The sequence below is a fragment of the Syngnathus leptorhynchus genome, chromosome 8 (genome assembly GCF_054491065.1).
Source record: "Syngnathus leptorhynchus isolate UIUO chromosome 8, UIUO_Slep, whole genome shotgun sequence".
NCBI classification, from domain to species: domain Eukaryota; kingdom Metazoa; phylum Chordata; class Actinopteri; order Syngnathiformes; family Syngnathidae; genus Syngnathus; species Syngnathus leptorhynchus.
In genome coordinates, this window is record NC_141202.1 from 9,933,075 (window position 1) to 9,945,158 (window position 12,084).

At 39.9% G+C, this 12,084-nt stretch overlaps 1 protein-coding gene across 2 annotated transcripts in view; it reads right to left on the reverse strand.

The window, feature by feature from the left end:
- Window positions 1-292: 292 nt before the first annotated feature.
- znf407 (zinc finger protein 407) overlaps window positions 293-12,084 on the reverse strand; it is a 109,074-nt gene continuing 97,282 nt past the window's right edge. For both annotated transcript variants that reach the window (XM_085918693.1, XM_085918694.1), the window contains exon 10: window positions 293-1,633. In XM_085918693.1, coding sequence (XP_085774819.1) covers window positions 819-1,633 — 815 coding nt within the window. In that variant the 3' untranslated portion in view covers window positions 293-818. The remainder of the gene's footprint in view (window positions 1,634-12,084) is intronic.

Consider the following 12,084-nt stretch of genomic DNA (forward strand, 5'->3'; position numbering starts at 1 on the left):
CGAGGGGGGAAACGATGAGTGTATTACACGCAATGAAGGGAATAGGCCTGATGGGGGGAAAGGAAGAGAGGATGGCGATTAGGGTGATCATTGTGGTGATAATGATAATGGTGATGATAATGACTGTGTTAGTGATCACAAAGCATGATGGGAGCTATCAGTAAATGCATGTATGTGCATGGAGGTTTCTCACTGGACGGCGCAGTGCTGTGAACGTAATTGCCGTATTGATGCTGAAATGACATGACAATCGCGGCGCACGTTACAATAAAGTGTCAGGGCAACAATGAAAACCTATGGATGCACTTGTTCAAAGTGGCTCGAATGTTTATTGTTCGATATTAAAATGAATTTAGAACACAGAGAGCTTACAAATAAGCAGCGGCCTTCCAACCATCTACATAATGTAGCTTCAGCAATGCATAAACCAACGATAAGGTTTCAACTATGCAAAACAGTGGTTCGTCACTAATTGTATGCTAATAACTATAAAGGAGAAGAAAAAAAAAATCACAAAGGCTTGAAGTTATGTGATACAAAAAGGAGGGAAAACAACAATACACTGCAACCCTAACAAGCAGATTATATATGGACACCCCACTGATGACCAAATACAATGTGATATGAAAAAGGCAAAAGCAATTTTCAGAAATGTGGCATGACATTAAGCTTTGTATGGGTGGGGGCAAAACATTTAAATTCGCCCAATTATACAGAAAAATCCTCTTTCCTTTGTTGTATACTCGATGATAGGTTGAGGGGTGGTGATGAAAAACTCAATTTCAATTGCTGGCCAAGACAAAATGGTGCTTCTCCAATTACGGGGCGTCATCGTGACGGCCCTCGGCCTCCTGCTCTCCGGTTTCTCCTGCTGCAGCCTCTTCATACACAGCTCCCTCCACCTGCAGGGTGCAGTTGTCCAGCTCCGTAACGATGTAGTGGGTGCCCTCATCGTTGACAATGACCTGGGTGAGACCTTCTTTTATCATCCTCGAGGCTGCTAGCTGCAGGAGATTCTGCATCTCTTCCTGGCCTGTCTGGTTAATGACGTGCACCTCCTCCTCCTGCTTGATCTGCGCTTCATCTCGCGCTGGCTCGGCCGTCTGCGACGACGCGGCCTCGTGGACGGCTGACGCCTCTTCCTGCATTTTTTCCTGTTGGCCCATCTCGCTCACAACGCTGAGCAGGGCATCCAGAGCAGTGGACGACTCGGACAGGACGTGACCTTTTCCTGCAGCTGCGCAGGCTTCGTCTGCTTTTTGAGCTGCGTCCTGCAGCTCATTCGCAGCCTCCCCTGCTGACAGCACCACATATTGGGCGCTCCTTCTGGCAAGCTGGGCCCCTGAGGACGTCACCTCACTGCCTGAAGCGATCACTTCTCCATCTTCTGTGATGTGGAGCACCTCTGTTACCTGGCCTGCCATGGCCAGAGTCTGCAGGGTGGCGGCAGCAGACTCCTCCAGGGTTTGGTCGACGGTCACCTCTCCATCGCCGTAGCCTTGGATGATGATGACCTGCTGGACAGCTCCTTCATCACCGAGCTTCCTCTCTACAGAGGACTCCAAAATCTCTGTCTCCACAAAAGATGCTCCCTGGCCTTTAAGACGGCACTCAAAAGCTTTGGACACGATACCTGAGGACAAAAAGGGAGGCACAGATTAGCACCGCATTGCCTAGTGACATTTACTTCATACCAAAATAATTCAAACAAGCAAGTATATGTTGCACGTTCTCCCGCTACTCTAGATGTGTTTGTGGAAAAGGAATTAAGCAGATGATTCCATCCATGTAGGGGGGCTGCCCATCTGAGGCGACCTGAAATTGACATCAAACTGCCTTACGGCTCTCATTGCATATGTCACATAACCATATCAAACTAATAAACTGTTTAACAGTGATGGCCACAATGCGAGCCTAAAGGCAGTTTGACCTCAATTTCAATCGATAGTAGAAGGGGATATTAGCGTGGCAAACTCCATTGCATGTCTAAAACAAAACAAGAAAAACAAAGGCAGCAAGTAGGAACGAATGATCAGCATACAGTCCAGACGGGAAGGGCAGTTGTGTTTCAAATAGTGACATGTCACTTTTCATATTTATGTGACTTTTTGCTTGATATGACACAGAATAGAGAGATAGAAGGCTGCCAGAAAAATGTAGAAAGAGACATCTGGTACTAATTGAGCCACGTGGTGCCCTCATAGACCACAGGTTGCCATGGTGTTACCAAGGTGATAGGAATAGTGCTAAAATGCCATCGTTTGAACAATGAGCAAGGTCTGGCTATGACACAAAGACTAATCTTTTCCATGAAAAAAAAACGTAAATAGTAGGACTAATAGTACTGAAGTGTGGATGGTGGTAAAACTTTTGAGAATGGATTTACTTATTTGAAAAACACATTTTACCTGTTTTTATTACAGACTCTGGGGGAGAATGAAAGAAAAAAAGCTCGGAAGGTTTGACTTTTTTTTTTTTTTAAAGGAAAAATATATAGTTTTCATGTATGGCTTAGGTGACGTTGACATTTTAGAGGTCCAGGATTTAATGCTCAGATGACATCACAAAGATCTCAGAGTGTATGGAGGGAAAAATCATCCATCACTGATATAACTTATCTCTCCCAGACATTTCATGTCCAGCACCAAAGGTGACAATGTGATCACAAAGTCAGATTGGTTTTTGCAAATGTGCCTTTGTTTTGGAATGCAATGACTAAAATGCTGTATTATGACCAAACAACAACTAATTGGAATAATCTTTTATAACGGAAAGATAATCGGACTTCAATGAACACATTTGCATGTTTCGCATGTTTGTTTGTTCAATGAAGACACAATACTGACTATGTAACTGAGTGAAATCGATTAGCAGTTGGTAATTTAATTTCATGTTTTCTATCTAAATTTTTGTTACGTTGCATTGTTTGAAGCATTTTTTTTCCTCTATGAATAATAGAGACACCTTAATGACAGAATTCAGCAACATCAAATCTATTGACTAATGAAAACGCCCACATCTCACTGAAGGGTGAACGTTTATGTGTGTTGGCAAAGAGGTTAGCAGTGGTTCGTTCTTGTTGTAAAGACATTTTGAACAACAAGAAAAGTAGTCTGTTGAGCGTTTCAGTTGGATAGCTTGTATCCCCAGTGAGGCGACCATTGCAAAGCTCGTAAATGTTGCGTTTTTGTCACGTTTTGTCCAAGGTCTCCAAACGGTTGCCAGAACTTTGCTTCTGGCAAGGGAATTTTGAATATGTTCCTTGTGACAAGAAAAAAAACATGAAGACTATTGGCGAATGTCTGGAGAGCGTTATATCCCGTGTCATACTATTTATTCATCTGATCAAGAGACCTACTTACATGCTGAAGAGTGGACGATTTAGTTGACATTTTCAATGATTTGTTTGCCCTTTTACATATAACTCTGTCTCAGATTATAGACGGTGGTATGTATCTGATGGAGGTTACCAATACCAGAAAGAGCCTAAGCAGCTGTTTGGCAGTAATAAGTGTAGGATTCTAAACAGAAAAACAAAGTTTCAAAGTCAAACGTTCGTGTGACTCTTTAATTCTTCATCTGAATTGAAGGCATTTTGAACTCTATGCTTTTCTCTTTTCCAGCACGACTGCTCCCGTCAACGTAATTGAAGGGTTTTATTTTAGGTGAGCTTGAACACAGAAATATATTTAAATTAATTTTTTATGTTACATGCTCTTTTATTTATTTTTGCATTTTCGGCATCTGTACCTATATACTTTCATGGACTGTACAGAATGCCATGTAAGAGTCCGACTATGTGCAAATAGATTGTTTGATGAGGATACCCCAGAAACTGTACGATCGCCATACCCAACAGAGACCTTTCAATATATATCTAGCCATCTCAATATTTTTTTTCCTCTCCAGTAATTCATTTGTTTATGACTATCAATCTCACATTACTGTCCACAAACTACATGTCTGTAAAATGTTGAGACAGATGGATATTAGTCCGTTCCCGTTTCTATTAGTACAAGATGTCCCTGTATGTGGTTGTGGGCGTACTTATGTTGTGCCATGGGGGTGGTGAGGCTATGCGTTGCTAGTGTGTGTCACATTAGCCATGGGGTGCTGTTGGCAGGTCCCAGTGGCGGCCTGCTGAGGTTTATGGAGTGTCACTCAGTCGTCGCAGCCGTGAATCAAGTTAATGTTGCACATTCCATCTCTTGTGCTGTCCTGCACTCCCGGTGGAAGAACAACATTTGAGCAGCGTGATTTGGCCCTGGCGAGAGCTTGATGCCTGTTTAATATGTATTCTGAGTGTTCTTCGTGACTCATTTCTTTAAAAGGAAATGCTAGAAGAGATGAGAGAGAAAGTAAAGAAGGCTGCTTCATTTACTGAGATGTGAAAGGATTGCTGAGAGGAGCGAAATAAACAAGAAGAAAAGCAGAAGATGAGATTGTGATGTAATTTAAAGGTTTGATAACAAAAATGTCTAGGGTAATTGTTACCGGGGCACTGGGATCAATAATTAGAATCGTTATGACATTGTTCAGACTTTTGGCTCAATTGCGATAATTTTTTTTTTTTTTACTACCGATGTGCAGTGTTGTTTTTGGGAGCCAATTTATTTCTGCTCAGTCTGCCCCACTTCCAAAATCACCCTTAAAAAGTTGTTTTCCCTTCTTCTGTACTTGTGTACAACACAGTTCTCTGATTTGTTGGCATCCTTGGTTGTACTGGTCAATCTTTTTTTTCGAGTGGCAGAGATATACTTTAATGGATTTTAAGAAATTCTGGGCTGCTGAGTCTAGAAATAGCATCCATTTATTTGAATGTGCTCTATTTGTTTTTTTTTATAATTTTGATATTTGTCAACTAATTGATTTATAATTCATTTGGGTACATCAGAAATGCTTCTTGTTTATTCTCTAATAAAAGTGAAACAACTTTGTTGTTTACTGCTTCTTTTGACAGATTTTCAGAATTTATACATGATTTTCCCCCCAAAAAAAACAATTTGCATGAAAAGGCTCTATGTGATAAAGCTTGCTGTCTTTCATGATATTGGATAAAAAACTGAAAGAGTACTGTATTACGTGAAAAGACAGATACAGCTTCAAAGTTGTGGATTAAAGGGAAAACAAATGTCGAAATATGCGTATTTTAGCCATTTTTTAAGCAAAAACTGTAAAAATTCTCTTGCCACATAAAATAATGTTTTGATTAGATTCAAAACATAATAATACCAAATAAATACTTTTAAATCCAGGTTAAAAACTCATCATAATTTTGTTGTCAATGAGCCATATTTGGTCTGTTACTGTTTAGTTGTCATCGAGAAAAACGGGCGTCAACAAAATCATTTTGTCATCGTCATTGTTGACGAAAACACGGTTCCTACGGAGAACATTAATTGCTTGCGAAATTATTGCTGTTTTGGTAGATGATGCTACTGGTACCCTTCAAGTAGTAATGTATGTTGTTGTTTTTTCCCATGCGTGGGTTACGCGGGGTGCCGAGTCTAACAGCAGTTGGTGTCTTAGCATCCTTGTTCGGCGTAAGCTCCAGATGCAACTATTGATCACTGGATCAATGGGCTGGCCAGAAGCGAGGGCCCGAGACCTCTAAGTGGCATTACTTAAGCTCAGAGAGGCTACCAAGGGAGTGGTCAGACAGCACTTACCAGCAGTTACAGAAATTAACCTTAACACTAAGACACCAGTGCATGCAAACACAACCAATTACACTTGCTGTGACACACACACACACACACACACACACACACACACACACACACACACACACACACTTAGAGCAAAGTTGAGGTTAATCCACCCTGGTCTTGATTGAGCACATCCAAACTCAAAGCACACAGAAAAATAAATAAATAAAGCAAAATTGTCAATTATAGTAATAAACACAAGTATACTGTATCAAACCATAACATACGAGAGGACAACAAAACATGATCAAAATCTGTTACAAGGTCAATGGCAGCAGCATCTTGAAAGGCCAGAGTGGAGTGACACAGAACTCTTGCTCAATCAGTTTATCAAGCAATTACCTTCAATTATAGATATAAAGGCAGCGTGGTTAAAAAGAGCAAGATGGAGACCTTTGAACCTTACACACATATGGCTGTTATTTGGGTGGATAGGTGGGAGGGTTAGAGAGTAGGGGTGTAAATGCGTGTCACTGGTGCAGGTTATTTTGAAGGTGAAACTGTTAAGCTGATTAACTGTCAGTTGTTGGTGTATCTAGGTCACCGAAGAACAATAGTATTGTGACAGCTATCCATCTACTCTCCACCTATCTATCTATACCCGTTTAAAATGGAAAATTCTGCATTATATTTTGTAAAGGAAGTATATTTGATAGAGCTCTTATTAATGTATACAATTTTTGCATGTGCTGACTGCATGAACAGAACAACTCCTCAGTCACGCATGTCTTTATTATGGTTCTTTGGTCAAGCAGTGTATTTGGTGACCTTAACAGACATACCTCTCCACACCGACAAGAACTGCATGCGTTTTCTTTTTTTTTATGTATTGGTGTGTGTGTGTGTGGGGCGGTGTAAAATGTAGAGGGTCAGCTGAGGTCCAGCTAGTGATGGCTGTACTTTGTCTGGTAGGGATAACCGCTACTGTCCCCTTTACAAACGCCATGAATCAACACCACTGAGGACAGTCCGGTCGACCAAAAAACAACCAATTATACAGCAGCCAGATTGACACCAAGTGGACAGGGCAGCGAGATGGCGACTCACTCAACCCCAAAGGACGAACAAACAGAAGACGAGGAGGGCACAGGCTGACAAGAGGGCCTTCTACCTTCAATTCGATTCAATGACACGAGTGTGTTTAAAAGTCCCTTATGGCTTCAATCTTCTACTATTGATTTGATTGTTACTGATGTTGTATTATTCAAATGTATGTATATACATTCAGGTATTTGCTCAAATGGTGAATTGAAAGACATGGGATGACGTTTTGTCAGCTTCTCACTCATTCATCTAAGCAATCAAAAGCTAATGCCGAGAAAATGGTATACGTTTAACAGTCCGTTCTTTTATGCTGCATTTCCTACTAATTATATTGCTCAGGGTCACGGGTGAGTTCTCAGCTAACTTTGGGTAAAAAGTGGGGTTCACCCTGAACCTATTGCCAGTCAATCACGGGGCACAAAAAAACAAACAACCAAGTAAAGTTTACAGTACATAGCTAAGGTGACATCACATTAACTGGTGATGGAAATCCACGTTACTGGTATTTCAAGTTTACTCTAAACCATGAAAGTTTAAAAAAAAAAAAAGGTCATAAGTCAATCTTGCAGTTTGCCGATTGAGGTGCACAGAACTCAGAGGGGGTTGGAAAAACACAAACATGGAGTAAGCGTGGGCCGGGGGGTCAGTGTCCTGCTCTCAGCTCTTTTTCTGCTGACAGTGGATGACCCAGTATAATCTAGTCCACAATAACCCGAACTCTATCCCCCTCGGGGTCAAGTCAGCGGTCTAGAAGAAAGGAAACTACAAATAAATACAACAACTTAGGAGGTGTGTAATGTGGTATACAGTAGATTGGCAGAGTAGTACATAACCACCCTACAAAGTCTTTCCTGTATACTGTATCTGGCAAGTTACCTGGACAACCTATATGAGCACGAAATGTTCTAAATCTTTCAATCTTTCTGGTCCAGGTAATTTTGAGTGCGTCAAATGTGAATGTAACATAGAACAGCAAGAGAGCTTGGTAAGGTAAATGAAGATACACCTTGAATTAGGGTAGATGGTACGGAGGAAGACATGTTCTCGCATTCAACATGAAATAATGTAACAACACCATAACGTATGTTGACTTTCAGAAGAGCACATCATTTAAAAAATATTATATTCATTCATTCTCCGAAATGCTTATTGTCATGAGGGTTGTGGGCGTGCTGGAGAGGCCCGGTAAAATGTAATATATGACACCCAAAATATGATGATGAAAGGCAAACTTTGTCTCAGAGTGGCGGGATAAAAATGTGTTTGATTTCTTTGGCACTTGATGAAGAGAAACCTCAAATATAATTCAGTGAGAGGACAACTGCTGACTGCTGGTTATATCAGCTGATATTGGCCATTGATATTGGCCTTGAAACCCATCAGGCAAGCCATCTTTTCAGCCAATCAGATACGAGTAATGTAATACCATTGGTTGACATGCTGGTTATTTCCTTGATGCTGTAAATCTTTGCGATTCGCTCTTTACAGATGAAGGTCAGAAACGATCAGTGTGATAGGGCCAGATACAAGCATTGAAAAACACCCCAAAACAGATTGAATATAAAAACCTCATCTCGAAAAGAATATGACATTTGACATAAGAAATGATAACAACGATCACTTTCTCGCTTCTCCCTAATAAGCATTCTTTCTATTTCTTCGGCACGTATCCTCTCTTTATTTTTTCCCTTTCAAAATCTCGAGAGGTGGACCTTTGATTGCTCCTTTAATTAGCCATGTCAGACGGCTCAGTGGATTTACTAGGGATGTTGAACTTGTGCAGATAATTATGTGTCTTTTCCTTTTCTGTCTATTGCTATTGCATTCACCCCCCCCCCCGCCATCTATCCCCCATCTTCCTTTCACTTGGCCTCCCTATCTATCCGTCTCACTCACTCTCCTATGATTTAATGATTAATTATGGATGTGAGTTTGAGAATAAAAGCTTTTTTGCTAATCAAAATGAAATGTCCCTCATTCTTGTAATTACAGTGTGAGAAGTCTCTTTGTTGCAAAAGCCCGGACTTCACTGTGATCAGCAGTCCATCAAGGCAAATGAAATGAATAATCGGAACGTAATGACTTCAGAATGCAATAGAATTTCAAAATAAAAAAGGGGATTGATTTGTAAGAGAGAAACAACGAATAATTGTGTGGAATATGTTTCTGTACAGTGAACAGAACAGTGGAAATCAGGGGCAAGACAACAAGTAAGATTAAATGCAAAAACAGAACGTGTCCACATGAATAGGCAAATGTGTATTATTTTCCTCAAAAGGACACCACTAATTTGAGCCTTATTTGAATCCGCCAAAAAGCATTGGATTGTATTACGGAATTAGGCACGTTTTTTTTTTTTTGCTACTTGCTGAGGAAAACACTTTAACATAATGATATCATTTTTTTTTATGGACTGTCATCGAAGCAAACATTTTGGAACAAAACCCGTTAAGTGACTCAGATCTACCATATATACAAAGTGCACCAAAGGTATTGGAAGAATGAGGATTTTTCCTTTAATTTTGCGCTACACTAACATTTGAGCTTGAGAGCAAAACACAAATATGAAAAAAGAGATCAACATCTCAGCATTTATTTAGCTCCTTTTGTTTGATCCCAGCCACTTTTCATGTGAGCAAAAGCATTGGAATATGTTACTGATAGGTTTTTTTTAACTGCCTATGCGTGTCTTATTGATATTCATTATTCTAACAATAAATAGTGCTGAATGTCTATGCTCAGGTTCAAATTTGGCTTTTGTCAACAAAAATAAATGAAAACCAGACAGCTTTCTGTGGGTGAAAAACAAGCAATTGTGAAGCTGAATGAAGAGGGAAAATCAATAGGCGCCATTGCAAAAGTATTGGCTTTAGCCAATACAAGCATTTTAACCACTTGTTTTTAGCATTGAACAGGTATATCTAGAACAGCAGACAGAAACATGCCTCTGACATCAAAGACCACAGAACAGATGTCAATATATTACAAATGCAGGATTTTGGTAATGCCAGTGGGTGGGTTACACGCTAGGTGCCGTTTGCAATTAAATATTGGATTTGCGATTAAAGTATCAGTTCAACTATTGTTACAAGTGAGGCGGCTTCACAATCATTGTCAGGATATATTCTTTCCACATCTGTCCTTCGACCCACCATGCCATATTAACTGGGTATTTATTCACTTAACAGAGGGATACTCAAAATATTTATCGTTCTGATGGCATTATAGGGCCGATGAGCTTGTGAGAGCAGAGGCAGGCGCGGTGGGAGGTTGTTCTCTAATCTCCATCTCCAGACTGACAGGCTTGAAAAGGCCCTAATGAATGGATCTTTTCATCTGCACGCCTGTGTGTATGTGACAGTATAAATATTTAGCAATATTGGAGTCAGCTCGTGATTTTACACAGATGGAGTGATTGATGCCTCAACCCTGACGCATGCCAATGAAAATGCCGGAGTTATATAAACCACCGCCTATCTTTCCCTCTAACACCGTTATACCAGCTCACTTTCTCTCCATGTTTCACACTGCCTCCTCTGCTCACCGCCTCCTTCCCAGCTTGTCTTCTCACTGTTGATCTGCCCTCTGTGGCGCTGCCAATTGGCTTCATTGTTGAATTTCGATCATACATTATGGCATCGCTATGGTTAAAACAAAGCAAACAACCTGACAAGGAAGGTTTGAGCAGATGATTGCCTTGTCGACATTGTAAAGTTTATTTTAAATAAAAAATATATCTTCAGGATTAAACGGCCCAATGCTCGCACGTCTGCCTCGCAGTCAAATATTACTCTTAAGTTCAGCTTGTTCCACCACATGCCAAAAACATGCAACAATGTGAACAAGCAGTAGAAAATTAATGAATGAGCCAAACATTGTTTGACAGTATAAGCTAGGCAAATGTCTATCAGATAGTGACTTTGGGAAAGTCAATTCTCAGGTCAAATTTCTCAGTAAACTTTTAGATTTAGACAAGATCAAGTTTGTTATGTAGACATAAACTCAGAGGTTTCTGGTTGTGATTGCTAAGCTCTTCCTCACATAATATATCAAGACTGAACACTGGGTCATATCACATATACATACCACCCAAACAAAATCTCTTCGCCCACACAGAAGCAGAAAATGATTCATACAACATTCAGTTAAGTAAATATATTTGTCTTCTCTTTAGCCCAAACCAAACCATAGTATGCTTTCGTTGACCATATTGACTTGAGGGTCACTGTTTAAAATTCGGGATCCTGTGAGAAAAAGTCCAAGTAAGAGCAGTTATTATACGATATGGGTTTCATATCTTCCAACCGAGGAAAAAAATGTAACGGAAATTTATTACGCATGGTATATACTGCATTATAGTGCATCTATAACGCAGATATTTTGCAAAGCCAATTAAACTGAAGAAAATAAGATGATTTCAAGGAGTACAATGAAGAATATCTATTAATAACATATTTGTCATCAATATATTTAGCTAGTCATGAACATGTATTGTTTTATTTGGATAAATTACTTGTTTGCACTTTCACCTTGCATTGGCGCTCATTTTCATTTATAATATCAATCTGAATTTAACTATGCATTAGGGGTAATATATTTCAACCGTGATCAGCCCCCCTCAGTGACTTTGCCACCGCTTGTAATTCCAACAAAATCTACTCCAATTCAGTAGCTATAGTGCACTTCAAGTGCACTTCTGCTACCCATTGACAAAGCATTGATTTGTATTTGTTCCAAAATGAGAACAATTAGTCTTTTACGAGGCCTCCATCTATCATCTACATGTTGTTGTGCCACGAAGCCCATCCCTGTCTTTAAAACCCAGCTGGCAGTCCTTTCTTTTGGCAGACAGCACAAAAGAAGAAAAGAAAAACACAGAGATGAGGACACCATAGAAGAGCAATAACAGAGAATTGTTTTTCTGACAATGGCATAAAAGTATGACTATAATCTTGTGCAAGCACGTAAGACGTCTCACCCTATGTGTTTCTCGATTAGGTTATTATAGTCATCGTCAAACACTGTAGAGGATACTTGTTACACTTTTCAAAGCAATGAGCAAAACTATTACAAGGAGGTCTTGGTGTCATATCCTCCCCAAAATGTTGTATCTCCAATAACTGAAAGCCATTAACTTAACTTCTACTGTCGTAACTGCACAACAACGGGTTTCAAATGAGTTCAGTCGCCTGATGGTCAAAAGGTCAACTAGAATTAGGGTTGGGTTAAGCGTGAAATGGTAGGAGACATGTTGAGAGAAAAGAGACTTAATTTGGTATTGGGGTAAAATTTAAAGTGGTCAATGGAAGGTTTAAAAAAAGAAATAGAGGCA